The sequence below is a fragment of the Muscardinus avellanarius genome (assembly GCF_963383645.1).
Source record: "Muscardinus avellanarius genome assembly, chromosome: 3".
Lineage (NCBI taxonomy): Eukaryota > Metazoa > Chordata > Mammalia > Rodentia > Gliridae > Muscardinus > Muscardinus avellanarius.
The window spans coordinates 6,936,671-6,960,525 of record NC_137788.1 but is presented as its reverse complement, the minus strand read 5'-3'; the positions used below and the strand labels follow the sequence as shown (position 1 = coordinate 6,960,525).

The following is a 23,855-nucleotide window of genomic DNA, read 5'->3' as shown; positions in this document are numbered from 1 at the left end:
TGCACTGGGGACGGAACCCAGGGGCACTCTACATCCGAGATACACCCCCAGCCCTATTTTTTATTCTTTATTTGGAAACAGGGTCTCACTGAGTTGCTGAGAGCCTCACTAAGTAGCCGAGGCTGGCCGCGAACCGCGATCCTCCTGTCTCAGCCTCCCAGATGCTGGGATGACAGGCGTGCCCACCGCGCTGAATCACTCTGACTCTGACATGAGGTCTTCCCCTCACCTCTTCTCTTCTAGGGAAGAGCTGACGCCCTCCTCCTGGTCAGCGCGTGGGGCCCGTCACCCACGGGGCTGTGGCCAGTCTCCATCTTCCCTTCCTCCCCGATTTCCTTCCCGTCCACAGGTCTCGGGGCGCGGATGCACGGCCAGGCCCGCTGTGAGTGGTTCTTTGGCAGTGTCTTAGCTGGTTGTTGTGAGTTACAGTGAAGGAAGCAATCAGCAAGTATACTGCCCTAGAAGTGCTGTACGTTTTTGGGCCAAGAAAAAGATGCCGGACTCCAGAAGCTGCGCTCGTCAGGCGGTGAGGCCTGGGGGAGGCAAACTCTAGTCCCCAGACGCAGCCTGTTAGGGGTGATGAGGGAGAAGGAGCAGGGGCTGGGGGGCGGGGGGGCTGTTTCTAGCTGGGAGCAGCACGCACAGGGGGCTACTGAGAGCGGCACGTATGGACCGCTGAATGGGTACTGAGCACTTAGTACTCCCTGGGCTCAGCATTCTAAATATTATGGTGTGAGCGAGCGTCTGGCATGGGCCTCGTCTTACAGAGAGGGACACAGAAATCCAAAGAGAAATGTGAGAGGATGCAGTTAATGGGACGGGAACCGGGTTTAGCACCCAAGTAGCAGGCTGGAGAATGTGTTCCTAACTACGGCTCGTGTCCTGCGGGAGGTCCCCAAGGCGCCGTAGACCAGCTTTGCAAAGCGATTGGGCGTGAGCGTACACGCTCTCACCCCAGGAGACGCCTTCTGCATGCAGTCGCAGAAGCACTTAAGGGGGCTCTGGGAGACGCGCCCGCGCCGGGGAGAATTTTTCTTTGTAGCTAAAGCCCCGGATGCTGACGGCTATAAGAGGCAGGTGGCATTTTCTGGTGGTTGTTACGGTTGGGATCTGAAAGGTCTCCCCTTCCCCAAAGCTCATATGTTGAAAGTAGGTTCCCCTTTGCAGCAAGGCTCAGAGGTGGGGCTCAGCTGCAGAGGGTGGGCCTCCGGGAGTGGCCTTAGAGACAACATGTGTCCCCTGCTTCCTGTCACCTTGAACTGAGGTGCCTTTTCTCTGCTCTGTGCCCCAACACCATGGTTTCTGCCTTGGGGCCGGACACCCATGGACCAAACCTCTGAACCACCAGCCAAATAAGCTCTTCCTCCTCTGAGCTGTGCTTGCGGGTGTTTTGATCATAGGGGCGAAAATACGGACCACACCGTGGCTGGTGAGAGAGGACCCTCCCTGGGAGCTGAGCAGGGAAGAGAGTTAAGAAGCCAGGGCTAGACATGGTGGCCTCCCAAGTACTGGGATTATAGTCCTGTGCCGCCATGCCTGGAGGGACCCATCTCTTTGGTTTTCTCTCTCCTATCATGCTGCTTCCTAGCACTGGAAAGGAGTCTGTTTCCATTCTGAGTACTAGGGAGAGTGAGAGGCCAGTGGGGCGCAGTCAGGGGATGACCTGGGCGCCCCCCATGGATGCCACTCCTTCCTGCTACTGCTGGACGCGGTGTGCAGCCGCTCTCTCCAGCAAATCAAATCCCTTTGGGGATGGTTCTCTTGTCTTTAAATAGACTGGAGTGTGGCAGCCGGCTGCAGAGAGGGTGCCTTTGTGATGGGCCGGCTCTGCCCCCTGCCCACGCGGCCACCGAGCCCTCCAGCAGCCCCGGGAGCGGCGTGGGCTGCAGCGGAGCCCCTGAAATGCGCGGAATGCCGCCGCCACGGCCACTCGCCAGCACCCAGCTGCCTGCCGCGTGTTTTGACCGCGGCGGGGCACCTCGGATTGCTTCACGGCCGACAATGTCTTTACATTTTTCCCAGTTTTCAGCAGAAGTAAAGAATGTCGGCCTCCCCCAGCCAGAGACGGACGCAGGGCCCCGCGCTTCCGAGTTAAAGGGACCGCACTCTCGGCTTGGCATCCAGCCTCCTGCTAATGTGAGTCCAGGGGCCATCGCTGCAGGAGCCTCCCCTTCCCCTCTAGTGGGGCCCTTCCTCATGGATGCCCCCGTGGAAGTGCCTGGATCATAAGCAAGGGGTCAGAGACAACAGACGTCTTTGCTTCAGATAAAACAGGCGTCTTCAGGGTAATTTAATTCACGTCTACAGGCTTTAGGGCAATGGGGGTGGATTCTCTCGTCTTGGTGTCTGACAGTAGAGAAGACGTGTGCTGGGATATATATTTAGCTCTTCATCTTTCTAAAGATTCTAGAAGCCAGGAGAAGAGTGGATTGGGACAGAGTAGCTAGTACACACACACACACACACACACACACACACACACACACACCCTTTAGAGGATTTATGGGTAGATTCTAGTAAGTAGTTTTTTCTCTTTCTTTCTTTCTTTCTTTCTTTCTTTCTTTCTTTCTTTCTTTCTTTCTTTCTTTCTTTCCTTCTTTTTTCTTTCTTTCTGCAGTACTAGGGATGGAACCCAGGGGCATTCTACCTCCAAGCAACACTCCCAGCCCTATTTTTTATTTTGAAACAGGGTCTCACTGAGTTCCAAAGGGCCAAACTGAGTAGCCGCTGAGGCTGTCCTCGAACAGCAATCCTCCCGTCTCAGCCTCCCAAATGCTGGGATTACAAGTGTGCGCCACCACACCCAGCTTTTTCTAGTCAGTAATTTTAAAAGTGGAGAGAGAAATCAAGAATTTGGTTGGAATTGCCGGGCACGGTGGCGCACGTTTGTAATCCCCGCGCTTGGGAGGCGGAGACAGGAGGATCGTGCAGGTTTGAAGTCAGCCACGCTGGCTTAAGAGACCCTGTTTCCAAATAAAAATATAAAATAGGTCTGGGAGTATAGCCCGGAGGCAGAAGGGCTTCCAGGAATCCTAGTACCACACACACACAAAAAAAAAGAATTTGGTTGGAGGGACTGAGGTTATAGCTCAGAAGTACTTACTGTGCACAGGGCCCCAGTTTGCTTCTCAGCACGCACGTGCAATGGACGTGTGTGGAAACACACACACGATGGTGGAGGCAGGAAGAATTAGAGGCCTATCTTACATTTGGGCAAAGTATTTGAACTTGTCATTGCTGCCAAGTGAAATTTAATATTTTTGAAGCCAGGCGTAGTGGTCTGGGAGTATAGCCCGGAGGTAGAAAGCCTCTGGGTTCCACCCCCAGTATCACCAAAAAATAAAAAACAGCTGAAGGTCTCGCTAAATTCCGGAAGCTGGACTCAAACACCTGCTACCCCTGTCTCGGCCTCCCAAGTCCTGGGATTCCAGGCGTGCGCCGCCCGCCCGAGGCCACAGTAGATGAGCCCCTTCCTGTCTCTTCACTGGAACGGGAAAGGTCACAGTAAACTGTTAAATGCCACAGCCCTGGCAGGCATCAGCCGAGAAGTGCCCTGTGCGCCCTCCGCGCCCTTCAGGCTGGCGCCGGCTCTGCCCCCCCAGGATCCCTGATGGCTCAAAACAAACATCGTATCTTGGTTTTAATTTTCCTAATCGACATTGACGCCGCAGATGATCCTGTCTGCCCCTCTGCAACTTCAGGGGACTGAACCCCGGGGCCTCGCACGCTGGGCCGGTGCCCTCTCCACGGAGCACTGCCCCGGCCCCTGCACTGCGCCTCTGGAATCGCCCCCGCCACGGGAAATCCAGGGTAAAGAGATGAGAAGGAACACGATGTGGGGGCCTCGTGGAGGCTCCGTGTCAGGGTCCGGAAGCTTGGGTGTGATTCCAATCAGAGGGGCCAGGTGGCCGATTAGGCGCGACTGTGGTTTGACCGTGTCCCCAAAATGGAGGTGTTGGGAACGTAACCCCAGTGCCAGCGTTGGAGGTGGGCCTAAAGAGAGGGGGCTAGGCCGGGAAGGTGGACGCGGCGTCTCTCCATCTGACCCTCTTTCTCCCTCACACACCAAGAAGGCCCTCACCAGATGCCCTGGCCCCTTGATCTTGGATTCCCAGCCTCCAGAACAATAAGAAATAAATCTCTCCTTATCAATTGCCCGGCGTGTAGCGCTTTGTTAGAGCGGCACCAAGAAGAGACTGAAGACTTAGTGGCTCCTGCTGGTGCGGGGCCCTGGCCGGGACATCCTTGGCCTGCCCGCGGCTCCTCGTGTCTCCTTGATAAAAGCAGAGCTGGCTGGGTGGTTTGCGGCCCGTACAGCTTCCCAGGGCCCTGTGCTTAGACTTCTGCACCCGGCCTCATGTGAGAAGGCTATCCTCCACAAGCTTCCGCCTGCAGGCCACAAGGTCTCTGCCGTCGACATGGAAGCTCATAACCTAGCTGGGGCGGTAATGCCAGTGCCTGAGAGGCTGAGACAGGAGGATCTCAGGTTGGCAGACAGCCTTAGCGACAGGGCGAGACCCTCGACAGCTTAGCAAGACCCTGTTTACAAATTAAAATAGGGCTGGAGGTTGTAGCTTGGAGATAGGACGCCTCTGGGTTCCATCCCCGTTACCACTAAATAAGTAGCCAGGCGCAGTGGCGCACGCTTGTAATTCCAGCATTCCGGAGGCTGAGACAGGAGGTTCACTCCAGCCTCAGCTACTTAGTGAGGCCCTTTGCAACTCAGTGAGACTCTGTTTCAAAATGAATAAAAAATAGGGCTGGGGGTGGAGGTCGGAAGTAGAATGCCCCTGGGTTCCATCCCCAACACCACAATTAATTAATTAATTCAAACTTCTAACCCACTATACTATGGGAGAAGGAATCAATGTTTGATTCCCAAGAAAGTCAGAATTCTCCCTCCCACCAAGTCCAGAGCTACCCCGGACACAGAAGTCGAGTAGCCTGTGCTGTGCGTGGCCCCGGACCAGGCAGGACCAGACAGGTGGTTTATTGGAATCAGGAAAGGACTGTTGGTTCTGCGAGGTGTAGCTGCTATCTGGGGATTGTATTAGTTTGCTGGGCCCGCCATAGCCGCCCCACGCCCTGGGCAGCTCCACACCAGTTTCTTTTCTTAGGGTCCCAGAGGCGGGAAGTCCGAGGTGAAGGTGTCCGGCAGCGTGGGGCCCTTCAGAGGGCTTTCTCCTTGGCTTAGGAGCCCCCTTCTCCGCGCGTTCACAGCCTCCTCCGCCTGTGTGTCTATACTCGAGCTTCTTATAAAGACACCAGTCATAGCCGGCATGGTGGTGTAAGCGTGTAATGCCAGTACTTGGGAGGCTGAGATAGGAGGATCAAAGGTTTGAGGCCTATCTCAGCAATTTAGTAAGCCCCTCAGCAACTTAGTAAGACACTGTTTCAAAATAAAAAAGAGACGCCGGGCTTGGTGGCGCACACTTGTAATCCCCATGCTTGGGAGGCGGAGACAGGAGGATCGCGCAGGTTCATAGCCAGCCTTGCTGGCTTAAGAGACCCAGTTTCCAAATAAAAAATATAAATAAAATAGGTCTGGGAGTGTAGCCCAGAGGTAGAAGGGCTTCCAGGAACCCCAGTACCATAAAAAAGAATTTTAAAAAAATTAAAAAAGAGGACTGGGGGTGTACTTTGGAGATAAAATGCCCCTGGATTCCATCCCCAATAACAACAAAAGATACCAGTCCACCAATCAATCATTTTGAAGTAGGGCCCGCCCTAATGATCTCGTGTGTGTGTGTGTGTGTGTGTGTGTGTGTGTGTGTGTGTGTGGTACTGGGGGTGGAACCCTGGGGCTTTTCTACCTCTGAGCTATACTTTATACTCCCAGACCTATTTTATACTTTATTTGGAAACAGGGTCTCACTAAGTTGCCGAGAGCCTCACTAAGTAGCTGAGGCTGGCTTCGAACCTGTGCGATCCTCCTGTCTCAGCCTCCCAAGGGATGGGATTACAAGCGTGCGCCACCACGCCTAGATAATGATCTCATTTTAATTTATCTCTTGATCCTAGCCCCAAACACAGTGGGGTTGGGACTTCACTATATGAAGGAGGAGGGGTTCAGTCCACAACAGAGATCCTACCGGGTACTTCACAGCCAAGGGTGTGTGTGTGTGTGTGTGTGTGTGGTGGTGGTTGTTGTTTTAGAACGTGGGCTAGAACCCAGGGGCATTCTGCCTCTGAGCTACACCCCCGCCCTATTTTTAACTGGGTTTATTTTATTTATTTACTTATTTATTTATCTATTTATTTATTTATTTTATTTAGTGTGTGTGTGTGTGTGTGTGTGTGTGTGTGTGTGTGTGTGTGTGTGGTACTGGGGATGGAACCCAGGGGCGTTCTACACCCCCAGCCCTAGTTTTTAGTCTTATTTTTGAAACAGGGGCTCCCTGAATTGCAAAGGGTCTCGCTAAGTAGCTGAGGCTGTCCACGAACCTCAATCCTCTGGTCTCAGCCTCCGGAATGCTGGGATGACAAGTGTGCACCACCACGCCTGACTAAAAATGCCCGTTTTTATAGCAGCACAACTCACAGTATCCACACTAGGGAACCAGTCTAGGTGCCCTTCAACAGATGAATGGGTTAAGAAAGGGAAGAGCCGGGCATGGCGGTGCATGCTTGTAATCCCCGCGCTTGGGAGGCTGAGACGGGAGGATCGCGCAGGTTCGAAGCCAGCCTCAGCTACTTAGTGAGGCTCTCAGCAACTTAGTGAGACCCTGTTTCCAAATAAAGTATAAAATAGGTCTGGGAGTATAGCCCGCAGGTAGGAAGCCTCTGGGTTCCACCCCCAGTACCACCAAAAAAAAAAAGGGATATGTGTATACACACACGCGTGCACACGCACACACACACACAATATATATATATATGGAATAAAGTATAAGAATAAAATTTCTTTATAAAATTTTGAAATTTTATCCAAAAATGTCACATGCATGGAAATGGACGGACCTAGAAAACAGTATGCCAAGTAAGATCAGCCAGCCTCAAAGTCAAAGGTCCTGTGTTTTCTCATAGGTGAAAACGAGCAGTCAGATAAATGAGTGAGCACCAATAGAATTGTGGGAGGGGCCTGAGTGAGCACCAATAGAATTGTGGGAGGGGCCTGTGGGAGGGGCCTGGGGACACCGGAGACCTAGGGAGGGGCACTCGGTGAAGAAAACGGTTTGGCGCAGGCTTGTAATCCCAGCGTTTGGGAGGCTGAGACAGGAGGATTGCGGTTTGCGGCCAGCCTGCTTAGCAAGGGTCTCACCAGGTTGCGAAGGGCCTCACTACTCGGTGAGACCCTGTTTCAAAAATAAAAAGACTAAAAAATAGGGCTGGGGTTGTAGCTCGGAGGTACAATGCCCCTGGGTTCCATCCCCAGTATGATGATGATGATGATGATAATAATAATTAATAATAATAATAATAATAAATTTCTCTCCAAACTTGAAAATTAAAGAAAAAATGGGAAAGGGGTCTCCTAGGAGATTCTGGTGTCCAGCCCCAGGAACTACAAAGATATGAACCAGAAGGCTGGCCAACTCCCCTGGTGTGGGGTCCTGAGAGGCAGGTGTGACATGGGAGTGGGCGCAGCGCCTCCTGGTGGCCAGAAGGTGGTATTGTGAGCAAAAAAAATGGGTGATTTAGAGTCTGGTGTGATTGGGCCACCAGCACTCTGTCCCAGGGCTGACCATGGAGGGGAAGGAGGCCAGCCCTCCCAGCAGCCTCTTCACCTCAGCCACACCACAGCCCTCTGCCAGTTGAACAGAGCCTCTGACAGCCTGGGATACAGGTAGGATTACAAAGCTGACCAGTTGTTACCAGTATTGAAACACATGGCTGGCTGTACCACTCCTGGGTATCTTTCAAAAAGGGTTGAAACCAGAGAAACGCAGTAACAGGTGCATACCCATGTCCATAGCAGCACGTTCACAATGCCAAACTATGGAACCAACCCAGGTGTCCATCAACAGATGAATGGATTACAAAATTATGGGAAATACACACAATGGAATTCTACTCAGTCATAAAGAAGGACAAAGTTATATCATTTGCAAGAAGATGGAAAGTCCTGGAGAGCATTATGTCGCGTGAGATTAGCCAGTCACAAAAAGTGGAGGGTCAGCCAGGCGTGGTGGCGCACGCTCGTAATCCCAGTGCTTGGGAGGCTGAGACAGGAGGATCGTGGAGGTTCGAAGCCAGCCTCAGCTACTTAGACTCTCAGCAACTTAGTGAGACCCTGTATCCAAATAAAATATAAAATAGGTGTGGGAGTATAGCCGGAGGTAGAAATCTCCTGGGTTCCACCCTCAGTACCACACACATAAAAGAAAAACGAATTCGCCGGGCATGGTGGTATCGCTTGTCATCCCCGCGCTTGGGAGGCAGAGACAGGAGGATCGCGCAGGTTCGAAGCCAGCCGCGCACGCTGGCTTAGGAGACCCTGTTTCCAAATAAAAATGTAAAAATAGGTCTGGGAGTGTAGGCCGGAGGTAGAAGGGCTTCCAGGAACCCCAGTAGCACCAAATAAAAAAATTTAAAAAAAAACGAATTCTGAAGCATCCAAAAATAAAGACGTGCGAAAGCTAAATTTGGTAAAAGCAGTACATGCGCCCCTTATGAGCACACAAAGTGGAATTCAGTAGCATCTGGTCTAACAACGGCTGGAACTTAAAAGTTGTAATCAGAGAGGCCTGGCTGTGCACACCCACAGTACCAGTACCTGGAGGCTGAGACAGGAAGATCTCAGGTTCGCAGCCAGCCTCAGCTACTGAGTGAGGCCTCCAAAACTTAGTGAGACCCTATTTCAAAATAAAGAATAAAAAAGAGGGCTTGGAATGTAGCTAAGAGGTAGAATGCCCCTAGATTCAATCCCCAGTACCTAAATAAATAAATAAATAAATAAATAAATAAATAAATAAGGGCTCTGGGTAGCTTGGAGGCAGAATGCCCTGAGTTCAATCTCCAGTACTGAAAAGGAAAAAAAAAAGTAGTGATAAGAATTAATGATCTATCCTCAACTATAATATACCAAAACAAAAAGAAAGGAAAAAGCAAGCAATATGCACTGCAGAGAGAAATAAAATCAGATATAAAAGGGTAGATAGGGTAAGACTTCACTGCCATGAACTCCTGGGATCGTGTGGTCCTCCTGCCTCAGCCTCCGAGTGGCTGGGATTAGTCAGCACCCTGGCTGGCTTGAGATGTCTATGAGCAGAGTCCCAGGTGCTGCTGAACAAAAACCCCTAGTTTGTTTTGTTTGAAATACTGAGAAGGAACCTAGGGGCATTCTACCTCTGAGCTACACCCCCAGTCCTATTTTTTATTCTTTTTATTATTATTATTATTATTTGGTAGTACTGGGGATGGAACCCTTCTACATCCAGGCTACACTCCCAGACCTATTTTATATTTTATTTGGAAACAGGGTCTCTTAAGCCAGCAATGCTAGCTTTGAACCTGTGCGATCCTCCTGTCTCTGCCTCCCAAGCATGGGGATTACAAGCGTGCGCCACCACGCCCGGCTTTTTATTCTTTATTTTGAAACAGGTTCTTACTGAGTTGCAAAGGGCCTCACTAGGTAGCTGAGCTGAGGCTGGCGGTAAACCTGGATCCTCCTGTCTCAGCCTCCCAAGTACTGGGATTACAAGTATACGCCAATGGGCCCGGCTGTTTTTTTTTGGGGGGGCAGGGGGAGTTTTTTTGAGGTGGGGCCTTCCTATGGCCCAGGCTGGACCTGAACTGCTTACAGGAACTATGCAGAAAAGGCCGGGCGCGTGGTGGCACATTCTTGTAATCCCAGCATTCGGGAGGCTGAGACAGGAGTATCCTGGTTCGAGGACAGCCTCAGGTACTTAGTGAGGCCCTCTGCAACTCAGTGAGACCCTGTTTCAAAATAAAGAATAAGAAATAGGGCTGGAGGTGTTGCTCGGAGGTTGAATGCCCCTGGGTTCCATCCCCAGACCCGCAAAAAAAAAAAAAAAAAGGCAAATTCATAGAGGCAGAAAGTAGGTTGGAGGCGACGGGAGGCGCGCTGGGTGGGCAGTGGTGAGGTATTGCTTAAGAGATTTGGAGTTTCTGTTGAGGATGACGAAAAAATTTGGGAAATAGACAGTGGTGTGGGTTGCACAACGCTGTGAATGCCATTAGTGCTACTGAGCTGAGTACTGCAGAAGGACTAAGCCAGGCGAGGCACACGCCGCCATGCCAGTATGTGGGAGGCTGAGGCCGGAGGATGCCAGGTTTGAGACCAGCCTCAGCAACTTAGTGAGACTCTGTTTCAAAATAAAATATAAAAAAAGGGGGATATAGCTTGAAGGTAGACTGCCCCAGGGTTCAATCCCCAGTACCAAAAAATAAATAAATAAATAAGAATAAAAAGGGCAGGGTGCTTAGCTCAGTGGTAGAGTATGTGCTAAGTATGTGCAAGGCCCTGAGTTCAATCGCTGGCACTAAGAAAGAAAATGTTAGGATATTTTTCAGCCGGGCGTGGTGGCACACGCTTGTAATCCCAGCATTCAGGAGGCTGAGACCTGGAGGATCACGGTTTGCAGGCAGCCTCGGCTACTTAGTGAGGCCCTCTGCAACTCAGTGAGACCCGGTTTCAAAATAAAGAATAAAAAATAGGGCAGGGGGTGTAGCTGGAAGGTCGAATGCCCCTGGGTTCCATCCCCAGACCCACAAAAAAACCACAATAATTTTCTATTTTGGTATTGTAGACAGGACCCAGGGGTATTCTACCTCCAAGCAACATCCCTAGCCCTATTTTATTAATTTACTTTAAATTTTGAAACAGAGTCTCACTGAGTTGCTGAGAGTTTCACTAAATTGGTGAGGCTGACTTTGAATCCACAATCCTCCTGCGTCAGCCTTCCAAGTGCTGGGACTCCATGGGTGTACATCACGATACCCAGCTTGGTAATTTTTAGCGTAATATAATATATATCTTACAATAATAAAGTAATAATAAAAGTCATGCTTAAAAACATCTTTCTCAAGCTGAGCGTCGTGGGGCATGCTGGGAATCTCAGAACTTGGGAGGCTGAGACAGGAGGATCGCACAGGTTCGAAGCCAGCCTCGGCAACTTAGTGAGACCCTGTTTCCAAATGAAATATAAAACAGGTCTGGGAGTATAGCCCAGAGGTAGAAAAGCCCAGTGAGACCCTGTTACAAAATAAAGAATAAGAAATAGGTTTGGGGGTATAGCTCGGAGGTAGAATGCCCCTGGGTTCCATTCCCAGTACCGCAAAAAAAAAATTAATAATAATAACAATTATTTTTTTGTATTGTGGATGGGACCCAGGAGTGTTCTACTCCCAAACTACACCCTCAGCCCTATTTTATTTTATTTTTTTATTTTGAAACAGGGTCTCATTGAGTTCCTGAGAGTCCCATTAAATTGCTGAAGCTGAGCTGGGCGTGTTGGCGCACGCTTGTAATCCCCGCGCTCGGGAGGCGGAGACAGGAGGATCGCGCAGGTTCGAAGCCAGCCGCGCTGGCTGAAGAGACCCTGTTTCCAAATAAAAATATAAAATAGGTCTGGGAGTGTAGCCCGGAGGTAGAAGGGTTTCCAGGAACCCCAATACCACACACACAGACAAAAAGAAAAAATTGCTGAAGCTGACCTCGAACCCACAATTCTCCTGTCTCCGCCTCCTAAGTGCTGGGATTATAGGTGTGCACCATGACGCCCAGCTTGATTACTTTTAGCATAATATAATATATATCTTGCAATAAAAAATGTAATAATAAAAGTCATGCTGAAAACATTTTTTTCAAGCTGGGCGTGGTGGCGCACGCTGGTAATCCCAGTACTTGAGAGGCTGAGACAGGAGGATTGCAGGTTCAAGGCCAGCCTCAGCTGCTTAGTGAGGCCCTCCGCATCTTAATGAGACCCTGTTCCAAAATAAAAAATAGGGCTGGGGGTGTAGCTCAGAAGTAGAATGCCCTTGGGTTCCATCCCCAGTTCTGCAAAAAAAAGAAAAAAAAGACCTCTCTTTGGTGCGACTGCTCCTCCTCTCTGGTTACTAGGGTTTGGGGGCCCCTTCCTCTTTCCATACACAATCCCTGACGGCTGTCATCAAGTGTCCTGCCTGCCTGTCTGCCTGTCTGCCTGTGTGTTTGTTTGTGTGTGATGCCCTATATTGAACCCAGAGGCTTTCTACCTCAGAGCTGCACCCCCGGCCCTTTTTGAGTTTTTGTTTTGAAACAGGGTCTCACTAGGTTGCTGAGGCTGGCCTCGAACCTATGATCCTCCAGTCCCAGCCTCCCAAGTCCTGGGATCACAGGTGTGCGTCACTGCGCCTGGCTGTGTTGTGTCTCACACAACATATGATGCCGACCACAGCCACGTTTGTATCTCAGCCTGGACGCCCTCGCCCAGCCCCAGACCCCGCCCCAGGAGTCTAGGACGTCCAGAACTGGGCGGCCAGGTGCCTCCCTAACCCTGCTCCCTCCCATGAAAAGCACGCCTGGCCTGCCACCGGGAAGTCTGGGGGCTTCCTTGGCTTCCTCTTCACTCACATTCACCACCGGCCCCTCCAGGCTGACCTCTGAACCCAGCCGCTGCCGTTATCCCCATTCTCAGCCTCCTGATTCATTCATGTATGTATTTATTTAATTTTTTTTTTTTTTTTGCAGTACTGGAGATTGCAACCAGAGATCGTCTACCTCTGAGCTACACCCGCAGCCCTATTTTGTATTCTTCATTTTGAAACAGGGTCTCACTGAGTTGCAGAGGGCCTCGCTAAGTAGCTGAGGCTGTCCGCGAACCGCGATCCTCCCGTCTCAGCCTCTCAAATGCTGGGATCACAAGCTGTGCCACCCAGCTTCCGGGACTAAAATTTAAAAAATGTATCAAGCTGAAGTTGGATTGACTGCGCGGGGAGCAGGCTTCTGGGCTGGGGCAGGAGTGTCGGGGTGGATCTTTAGAATGTTGTCCACCGGTCGTGGGCAGGCAGAGATGCAGGGCTGGACTCAGGGGCCTCCATTACATGAGAACATCTGTCTTCTGGATCAAGCTTTGTATTTTAAGCCAGTCCAATCTGCAAAACGAGGCCTGGAGTACAGGTATAGAGGAAAATCACCTTTTCCTGAGTCAGAGGCTCAGCTAGTCTTTAATTTGGCCGGCCCTGCTTGGCCCAGGCAGCAAAGAACCCCGGGGCAGCAGCCACCCCAGGAGCTAGCGATGGGCCAGGGCCTTGGGGTGTGTGCGGGCTGAGGTCTGTGTACACCGCAAGCTGGCAGCAATGCCAAAGAGTCTGGGGAGAGCAGAGGTGCCGGGCTGTGGGAGGGTAGAGTCTAGGCACCCCCCACCAGGTCCTGAAGGCTCACGGGGTGGTAGGCCCCAAAGACCAGGGCACCTGGCTGCAGATATGTGGCTGGGCGGGCTGGGCCGTGTCCACAGAGCGGGTTCCCAGAAGGCCTCTCCCCTGTCTCTGCGCGGTCCTCCTCCCCCAGAACACCCTAAGGATGAGGCTGACGCTGGCCTCGGAGGGAGTCCGTCCCCGGTTCTCGGTTGATCAGGCCAAAGTCAGAGCCGGCTGCACCAATCGAAGTTTCACCAGTAAAAATCTGCAAGGCTTCAAGGTCGGAGCTCTCAGCAGGGCCTGGGAAGGAGACCAGGGGACTTCTAAACAATCGGATGTGGCTTGGAGAGAAAGCAGCTTGCTCACACCGCTGACAAGTGCTTTTAGAAACTGTCTGTCCACGTTGAAAAAATAAAGACAGGAGCGGTGGCACACACTTATAATTCCAGTGCTTGGGAGGCTGAGATAGGAGGATCGCAGGTTTGAGGACAGCCTCAGCAGGTAGTGAGACTCTCAACAATGTTGGGAGACCTTGTTTTAGAATAAAAATAAAATGGGGTTGGGGGATGTAGCTTGGAGGTAGAATGTCCCTGGGTTCAGTCCTTAGTAACACATACACACACACACACACACACACACACACACACACTTATAAAAATAATCTTTGCTTTATATGAATCAAATGCAAAAATCAAACAACGTACACCCCAAACTACAAAACCTCATTGAAGCCGGGCGTGGTGGCGCACACTTGTAATCCCAGTGCCTGGGAGGCTGAGTCGGGAGGATCGGCGGTTCTCGGCCTGACTCAGCTACTGAGTGAGGCCTCCAACACTCAGTGAGACCCTGTTTCCAAATAAAGAAGAAAAATGGGGCCGGGGATATAGCTCAGAGGTAGAACGCCCCTGGGTTCCACCCCAGCGCTATCCTGCAAAAGCAAGCAAGCAAGCAAGCGTGATGCTTCCGGAGAGAACTGAGGAGTGCATCTGCTCTTGCCTGGGGCACCAGCCTTCGGCTCCTGCTACCCACCATCTCTCCAGAAAGTTTACTGCCCTCTTCACCTCGGACTGTGTTCTTCCTACTCTAAGACCCCAGCATCCTTCTTTTTTTCTTTTCTTTTTTTTTTTTTTTTTTTTTTTGTGTGTGTGTGTGTGTGTGGTGGTACTGGGGATGAAACCCAGGAGCCTTCTACCTCCGGCCTACAACCCTGGATCTAACATATATATAATTTTATATATATATTATATATATTTTTTTATATATAAAAATATATATAATTTTTTTTTAATTTGGAAACAGGGTCTCACTAACTTTCTGAGGCTGGCTAAAATAAAAAATAATAACTAAAATAAAAATTAATAAAATGAAAAATAATAAAATTTCTAAAATCATGGAGACTCTAGAAGGCTTTAATCACTTTTTTTTTAGTACTGAGGATTGAACCCAGGGACGTTCTACCTCCAAGCTATGCCTGAGCCCTATTTCTTATTATTTATTTATTTATGTATTTATTTTGGTAGTATTGGGGTTCCTGGAAGCACTTCTACCTCCGGGCTACATTCCCAGACCTATTTTATACTTTTTATTTGGAAACAGGGTCTCTTAAACCACCACGCTGGCTTCGAACCTGCTGTCTCCTCCTCCCAAGTGCGGGGATTACAAGCGTGCGCCACTATGCCCGGCTTTCTTTTTTTTGCGGGTCTGGGGATGGAACTCAGAGGCATTTGACCTCCAAGCTACACCCCCTGCCCAATTTTTTATTCTTTATTTGGAAACAGGGTCTCACTGAGTTGCAGAGGGCCTCACTAAGTAGCTGAGGCTGTCTGTGAACCACGATCCTCCAGTCTCAGCCTCCCGAATGCTGGGATGACAAGCGTGCGCCACCACGCCTGGCTCCGGCTTTCTTATTATTTTTTTTTGTAATTTATTTTATTTTATTATTTATTTTGAAACAGGGTCTCATTAAGTTTCGGAGGTCCTCACTAAGTGCCTGAGGCTGGCCAAACCTGCGATCCTCCTGTCTCAGCCTCCCAAGTATTGGGATTACAAGTGTTGGACATCACACCCAAGTCTAGAAGGCTTTATGCTAGTAGCTAGCCCAAAGAAGAAGGAAATAGAATTCCTGTTGTTCCCCTCCCCCTTTCCTTGTTTCTATATTTTGTTTTTGTTTGTTTGTTTGTTTGTTTTTTGGTTTTTTTTTTTGGTGGTACTGGGGTTCCTGGAAGCCCTTCTACCTCTGGGCTACACTCCCAGAACTATTTTTACATTTTTATTTGGAAACAGGGTCTCCTAAGCCAGCGCGCACGGCTGGCTTCGAACCTGCGCCATCCTCCTGTCTCTGCCTCCCGAGCGCGGGGATGACAAGCGTGCCCACCGCGCCTAGCTTCCTTCTGTATTTTTGTGGTGCTGGGGATTGAACCTGGGGCCCTGCGCATGTCACCACGGGCTCCACCCCGGCCTCACCTCTAAATCTGAGCCCGCTGACACTCCCCTGGGGAACTCTTCAATTGCTGGTTCTGCTTCTGTGGCCTAAGCGTATGAATTTATTCAACATCCCAGCCAGCGTGTTCATCTAGAATCAAGTTAACCCACGGGCCCTGTAAACAGTGTTTTAGAGCTAGCTTTTGGCTAAGTGGTTTGTTGACATACAAGGTGTTCCTGGAGGGAAAGCCCCATACTGTCCCCCATTATTGTATTTCTAACAATAATTCTGTTGGAAAGTATCCTCATTGTGGCTAGATTCCGGATTATTTCAACAAATCGGAGTAGGAAACATAGTTCTAGCTGGGCACAGTGGTGCAGACCTGTAATCCCAGTACTTGAGTGCTGAGACAGGAGGATCTTAGGTTCATGGACAGCTTCAGCAAGTAGTGAGACCCTCATCAACCTAGCAAGACCCTGTTTCGATATAAAATAAAATAGAAGCCAGGCATGGTGGCGCACGCTTGTAATCCCCGTGCTTGGGAGGCTGAGTCAGGAGGATCGCGCAGGTTCGAAGCCAGCCTCAGCTACTTAGCGAGGCTCTCAGCAACTTAGACCCTGTTTCCAAATAAAGTATAAAATAGGTCTAGGAGTATAGCCCGGAGGTAGAAAAGTCCCTGGGTTCCTCCCTCAATATCACAGAAATAAAAATAAAAGAAAACAGGGCTGGGGGTGTAGCTCAGAAGTAGAATGCCCCTGGTTTCAATCCCCAGTACCACAAAAAAATTTTAAAAAAACATACTTCTAAGTTTTTCTCATACAATGATAATGATATATTTGTGTGCATATATATAAAATGTATGCATATATAAAAATAAAAAAGACTCTGGGCATGTAGCTCAGAAGTAGAATGTCCCTGGGTTCAACCTCTAGCACCACAAAAAAGAAAGAAAACAAGAAAGACAGAAAACAAGAAAGACAGACAATGCACAGAATGGAATGGAAGAGAATATTTGCAAATCCTATATCTGATAAGGGCCTAATATCCAGCATATATAAAGAACACAAATCAACAACCAAAATAAATTTAGAAATAAGCAAGGGAGCTGAATGGACATCTCTCCGATTATGACATCCCACTGCCCAGCGAGCACGTGGAAGATGCTCGAGCTCATTGTTCATTAGAGAAATGAAAATCAAAACCACCGTGAGGTACCATGGGTAACACAAGTGTCGGAAAGGAGCTGGAGACCTCATCCATCGCTAGTGCGAGCGCACAGTGGTCCAACCACTCTGGAAACAATGGGGCGGCTCCGCTCAGGGTTTAATACCGTCACCACGGCGCTCAGCAATTCCACTCCCAGGGGTACGCCCAAGAGACCTGAAACCAGATGTGCACACGAACGTTTGTACTTCAATTTTCTATTTTTTACTTACTTTTTGTGGCACCGGCAATGGAACCCAGGGGGCATTCTACCTCTGAGCTACACCCTCAGCCCTACTTTTTATTCTTTATTTTGAAACAGGGTCTCACTAAGTTGCGAGGGCCTTACTAAGTAGCTGAGGCTGGCCACAAACCTGTAATCCTCCTGTCTCAGCCTCCCAAGCGCGGGGATTACAAGCCTGTGCCACCACGCCTGGCTGATGTTCCATTTTTTTAAACATGACACCTAAGAAACTATATATTTTTTAAGTGTAGCCAGGCATGGTGGCATGGAATCCCAGTACTTGGGAGGGCGAGACAGGAGGATCGTAGCTTTCAGGATAGCCTCAGCAAGTGGTAAGATCTCATCTACCTAGAGAGACCTGTTTCAAAATAAAAATAAAGCCAGGAGTGGTGGCGCACGCTTTTAATCCCCGCGCTTGGGAGGCGGAGACAGGAGGATCGCGCAGGTTCGAAGCCAGCCGCGCTGGTTTAAGAGACCCTGTTTCCAAATAAAAAGTATAAAATAGGTCTGGGAGTGTAGTCTGGAGGTACAAGGGATTCCAGGAACCCCAGTACCTCCGAAAAATAAATAAATAAATAAAATAAGAATAAAGTAGGGGTGGGGTGTAGCTCAGAGGTAGAATGCCTCTGGGTTCAATCCCAGAAACACACACACACACACACACACACACACACACACACACACACACACGAGTAAATAAATAAATAAAGTGTGAGGAAAGTTGGAAGCACTGGCTCCCCAAGCCACACCGACCTGTGAGCGCCGCGAGTATCACGCTTCAGGAACGCGGATCCTCCCGGGTTTGTTTCTGACACCAGTGGAAAGAATATCTCCAACATCACCCTCCCTCCGCACACACAGCAGCTGGCTGAAAGGGAAGAAAGTAATATTAGCCCTAAAAATGCTCCTGCTTCCCCTCAGAGGACAGGACGTCCTAGCCATCTGGCGAGAACAGGGTAGTCACCGCAGGGCGGGGCAGCAGGGGGCTCAGAACTAGCCCCCTCCCGCAAGATGCTTAGGGGCGTGGCGTGGGCGTGGCTCCCGCCTAGGGGCGTGGTCGAGGACTGGCTCCCAGGGTGGGCCTAGCAGGGTGCAGGATGCGGGCGTGGCTCGACGATGTGGGCGTGGTCGAGGGCGGGCTCCCAGGGTGGGTGTGCCGGTTGTGGGCGTGGCTCTATGATAGGGGCGTGGCCGAAGACTGGCTCCCCGGGAGGGTTGCGCGGGGTACAGAGTGTGGGCGTGGCTCCCGGGGAGGGGCGTGGCGGAGGACTGGCTCTTAGGGTGGGGTGTGGAGGGTGCCGGTTGTGGGCGTGGCTCAAGGGTAGGGGCGTGGTCGAGGGCGGGCTCCCAGAGTGAGGTATGGAGGGTGCTGAGAGTGGGCGTGGCTCCCGAGCAGGGGCGTGGCCGAGAGCGGGCTCCCAGGGTGGGCTGTGGAGGGGTGCCCGGTGGGCGTGGCTTTCTCCGGTGGGCGTGGCCTGGGCGGTGCTCGGGGCCGCGGGGCGGGGCTAGGAGGCCGCCGGGGCGGGGCGCGGACTGCGGACCAGGGCCCGAGTGGCCGGGCGCGGGCGGGCGGGCCCAGGTCGCCGTCCGCGGCATCTAGGTGCCCAGACGGCGGCGGCGGCGGCGCTGCCCGGCCCCGCGGCCATGCCGCCGCCCGCGCCGCCCACCGTGCTGCTGCCGTCGGAGCGCGCCGCGGTGCTGCTGTCGTGCGCGCTGTCCGCCCTGGGCGCCGGGCTGCTGGTGGCCACGCACGCCCTGTGGCCGGACCTGCGCGGCCGGGCGCGGCGCCTGCTGCTCTTCCTGTCGCTGGCCGACCTGCTGTCGGCCGCCTCCTACTTCTACGGGGCGCTGCGGGACTTCGCGGGGCCGTCGTGGGACTGCGTGCTGCAGGGCGCGCTCTCCAGCTTCGCCAACACCAGCTCCTTCTTCTGGACCGTGGCCATCGCCCTCTACCTGTATCTCAGCATCGTCCGCGGCCCGGGCACCGACCGCCTGCTCTGGGCCTTCCACGTGGTCAGGTGGGTGCCGGACCCCCACCCCGCCGCCCGTGGTCGGGTCGCCTGGTCGGGGGCCCGGTGGGCAGCGGTGCCCGCGGCAGCCCTGCCCCGCGGGATGTGCCAGCGCGCCCACACACCCCAGCAGAGGGCCCCTCTTTGTGGCAGCCTCCTAGCCAGGTGGGCAGGCAGAGCTGGCTGTCCGGCTCGGCCCTGGTCACTGGGCAGGAGCCTGGAGTTGAGCTAGGCGTCTGCCCGGTGCCGAGAGCCGGGCATCTCCCAGGCCCACGCCACAGTGGGTGGGGCGCCCAGGCCTCCCAGGCCTCGAGGCCCCGCTGGGAAATCTGCAAAGGACTGCCTTTTCAGTTTCGTCTTTTATCATTTCTAGACTTGAGGCCCAGTCTCTTGCGTGACTCTCTGTTCTAGGTGATCTTGGGTTTCTGGAATTCAAGAGCTGTCAGACTGAGTGAGGGTAGTGGCCAGGTGCTGGTCTGGAAGAGGCCACCAGCGGCCCAGAGTCAGAGAGTAGGGGACCCAAGGCTTGGCCATAGGAAGAGAGCTTACCAGGGAAGACGGTCCCTTTTTCCCAGTGTAATTTCAAGCCTTGAAATTTTCAGCGTCCTGTGCTGAACTGTAGGCAGGAACCCTTCAGCTGTTTCCCCTCCCACCCCCATCAGAGCACCAAAGTCGCCCTAATTATAGGACCTTTCTATTAAAAACTTGAGTGCTTTCCAGGGACCGAGAGGCGAGTCAGCGCTGGGGTTGAGACAGGTCACCTGGGTGTCACACGCCGTGGCAACCAGCTGGGGAGAGTCACTTGACCGCCGGCTTTTGTAGCTGCTGGGAGGCAGCCAGCTGGACCCTGAGAAGCCAAGGGACCCGCGTCTCAGCTGCTCAAGCCAAAGCTTCGCAGCGTGTTATCAACGGGGGTCAGCTGCCGGGACCCAGAGAGGGGCGGCCTTCCCGCCTCCACACTCCAGCCCGTCCCCGGACACGGACTGGGTCAGAGGCCAGCTGTCCTCGGCGGCAGGTTGGCCTGGGCAGTGTGAACCCGAGGTTCATGGGGACTTAAAAAGCAGCCCAAGAGCGGTCTTTGGTTCACAAGAACCTCTTCTTTTCCCTTCTTTTAAAAATATTGAATACAGCTGGGTGTGGTGGGGCATGCTTGTAATCCCAGTACTTGGGAGGCTGAGACAGGAGGATAGTGGCTTGTGGCCAGCCTCAGCTGCTTAGTGAGGCCCTCCGTTACTTAGTGAAAAATATAGGTCTGGGGGTATAGCTCAGAGGCAAAATGCCCCTAGTTTTCATCCCCAGTACCACAACACACACACACACACACACACACACACACACACACACACACACACAAATTGAATACAGCCAGGCCCAGTGGCACTTACTTGTAATCCCAGGACTTGGGAGGCTGAGACTGGAGGATCACAGGTTCACGGCCAGCCTTAGCAACTTAGTGAGGCCCTCCACAACTTAGTGAGACCGTATTTTTAAGTAAAAAATAAAATAGGGCTGGGGCAGCATAGCTCAGAGGTTAGAATGCCCCTGGATTCAATCTCAGTACCCCCCCCACAAAAAATTGAATACAACATGCTTTTATTTATTAGTAGTGGGGAATTGAACCCAAGGCCATTCAATCTTCAGGCTATTTCTGGTACCCGGGAGCATGCTACCTCCAAGCTACACTCCCAGCCTTATTTTTTTTTATTCTTTATTTTGGAACAGTGTCTCACTGAGTTGCAGAGGGCCTCAGTAAATAGCTGAGGCTGTCTGCAAACCCGGATCCTCCTGTCTCAGCCTCCCGAATGCTGGGATTACAAGTGTGCGCCATCACGCCCGGCTTTCCAAGCTATTTCTAGTTTTTGTTTTGAAATAGGGTCTTGCTAGGTTGCTAAGAGCCTCACTAAGTTGCTGAGGTTGGCCTCAAACCTGTGATCCTCCTGTCTCAGCCTCCTTTGTTTTAGGCATGTGCTATTACACCTCACTGCTACAATATACTGTGTGTGTGTGTGTGTGTGTGTGTGTGTGTGTGTGACAGTGCTACATCCCCAGTCCTATTTTTTATTTTTATTTTGAAACAGGGTCTACCTAAGTTGATGAGCGTCTCATTACTTGCTGAGGTTGTGCTCGAATCCATGAGCCTCCTGTCTCAGCCTCCCAAGTACTGAGATTACAAATGTGCGCCCCACACCTGGCTAAAGAGACAAACAGAAGCCGTTTGTCCCGGAGAGGACGATGCCCTACCCAACCTGAGTCGGGGCCCTGTTGTTTTCCTCAGGGACCCTGTGGAAGGAGCCGCCTGATACTTAGGGAAGGCTTCCTTCTGGGGCAGCTGTGTTTACAGGCATTCCTAAAGCCGCCCAGCCGGTTCATCTGTTGACGCGGCTCCTCCTGACGCATCGCTAATGGCCTTGCTAAAGATGTCCCTGTGTATTTGGGGGGCCTCTTTTGGTGTTGGGGATTGAAGCCGGGGTGTTCTACCACTAGCTACATCCCCAGCCCTTTGTGGTTTTTTTTTTTTTTTTGAGTCAAGGTCTCCCTAAATGGACAGCCTCACTAAGTTGCTGAGGCTGGCCTCAAACCTGTGAGCCTCCTGTCTCAGCCTCCCTTGTTATAGGCATGTGCCATCACACCTCTTTACTACAATATACTTTTTTTGTGTGTATTGCTACCGAACTACATCCCTAGCCCTATTATTTATTTATTTATTTATATTTGCAGTTCTGGGGACAGAACCCACGGGCATTTGACCTCCAAGCTATACTCCCTGCCCTGTTTTTATACTCTTTATTTTGAAACAGGGTCTCACTAAATTGCAAAGGGGCCTCACTAAGTAGCTGAGGCTATCTGTGAACCGTGATCCTCCGGTCTCAGCCTCCCGAATGCTGGAATTATAAGTGTGCGCCACCACGCCAGGCTGCCCTATTTTTTATTTTAATTTTGAAACAGGGTCTCACTACTCAGCAATTAGTGAGGCTCTCATCAAGCTAGTGAGACCCTGTTTCAAAATAAGAAATAAAATCAGACTGAGGTTGGAGCTCAGAGGTAGACTGTCCCTAGGTTCAACCCCTAGTTCTGCACACACAAAAAAGTGCTAAGGAATTGTTTTTATTTATTTCTTCGTGGTGGTGGTACTGGGATTAAACCTAGGGCTTTATCAGACAGGCTCTTCCACTGAGCCATATCCCCAGCCCTTTTTACTTTTTTATTTTGTTTGCTTATTTGCAGTACTGGGGATAAAACCCAGGGACATTTTATCTCCAAGCTATGCCCCCTGCCCTACTTTTTCTTCTTTATTTTGAAACAGGGTCTCACTAAGTTGCAGAGGGCCTCGCTAAGTAGCTGAGGCTGTCCTCAAACTGTGATCCTCCTGTCTCAGCCTCCCGAATGCTGGGATTACAAGTGTGCGCCACGCCTGGTTTAGGAATTTATTTTTTAAAAAGTACAAAAGCCAGACACGGTGGCACAGGCCTGTCATCCCGGTACTTGGGAGGCTAACGCAGGAGGACCACGGGTTCGAGGACCACCTCAGCAAGGAGAGATACTCTCATCGACTTAGCAAGACCCTGTCTCAAAATAGAAAATAAAAAAATAAATCGGCTCCACTCCCAGTATCAAAAAAAAGTTCTGAAAAATAGACAATGGTTACATTCAGACAAAACAATAAAAGCAGCTGATAATAATGTTTAAAAGTTGAGCTCCATTAATATTCAAAACAAGTTCCAACAATCTGGTTCCATTTTCTCTTTTTTTTTTCTTTTTTTGGTCGTACTGGGGTTCCTGGAAGCCCTTCTACCTCCGGGCTACACTCCCAGACCTATTTTTACATTTTTATTTGGAAACAGGGTCTCCTAAGCCAGCGCGCGCGGCTGGCTTCGAGCCTGCGCGATCCTCCTGTCTCTGCCTCCCGAGCGCGGGGATGACAAGCGTGCGCCACCACGCCCGGCCCCATTTTCTATTTTTAATTTAGAAGGAAAAATACCAGTAAAGTAGAATACAAATGTAAAAGAAATGCCAGCCGCATTGGTGTCCTCCGGTGTTACCGACATTGTGAACTGAAGCGATCTGTAGAAAGTATGTGGTTGACACCCTCGGTCCCGCAATCCTGTTACCAGGACCTCTCTAAGGAGATGATCCGAAGGACTGACGAAGCTGCAGAGAAAGGTGTCTAGGGAGCTGTTGTGTAGGGGGATCTAGGAGCAGCCAACGCCCGGCAAGGGGGAGGTAAGTTAGAGACTGCCCCCTCCCCAGGGTCCTGCAGTTAGTAATACGGGTTGCAAACTTTTTTTCTTTTTTCTTTTTTTTTTTGCGTGTCTGGGGATGGAACCCAGGGGGCATTCGACCTCTGAGCTACACGCCCTGCCCTATTTTTTTATTCTTTTTATTTTGAAACAGGGTCTCCCTGAGTTGCAGAGGGCCTCACTAAGTAGCCGAGGCTGTCCGCGAACCGCGATCCTCAGGTCTCAGCGTCCCGAATGCTGGGATGGCGAGCGTGCGCCACCGCGCCCGGCTGGTTGCAAACTCTTAGGTCATCATTTGTGTGTGTATAGCCCTGGAGGTTGAACCTAGAGCCAGTCTACACCCCCAGCCCTATCTTATTTTCTCCGGAAACAGGGTCTTGCTGGGTTGATGAGCATCTCACTACTCGCTAAGACTCTGCTTGAACCTGTGATCTTCT

General features: G+C 51.2%; 1 protein-coding gene across 1 annotated transcript in view; it reads left to right on the top strand.

Moving 5' to 3' along the window:
• Positions 1-18,815: 18,815 nt before the first annotated feature.
• Positions 18,816-23,855, top strand: part of GPR157 (G protein-coupled receptor 157) — a gene marked incomplete at both ends in the record, with an annotated part of 39,000 nt that continues 33,960 nt past the window's right edge. Inside the window, one exon of the mRNA XM_080691273.1 lies at positions 18,816-19,189. Within this exon, the coding sequence (XP_080547399.1) occupies positions 18,816-19,189 (374 nt within the window). The remainder of the gene's footprint in view (positions 19,190-23,855) is intronic.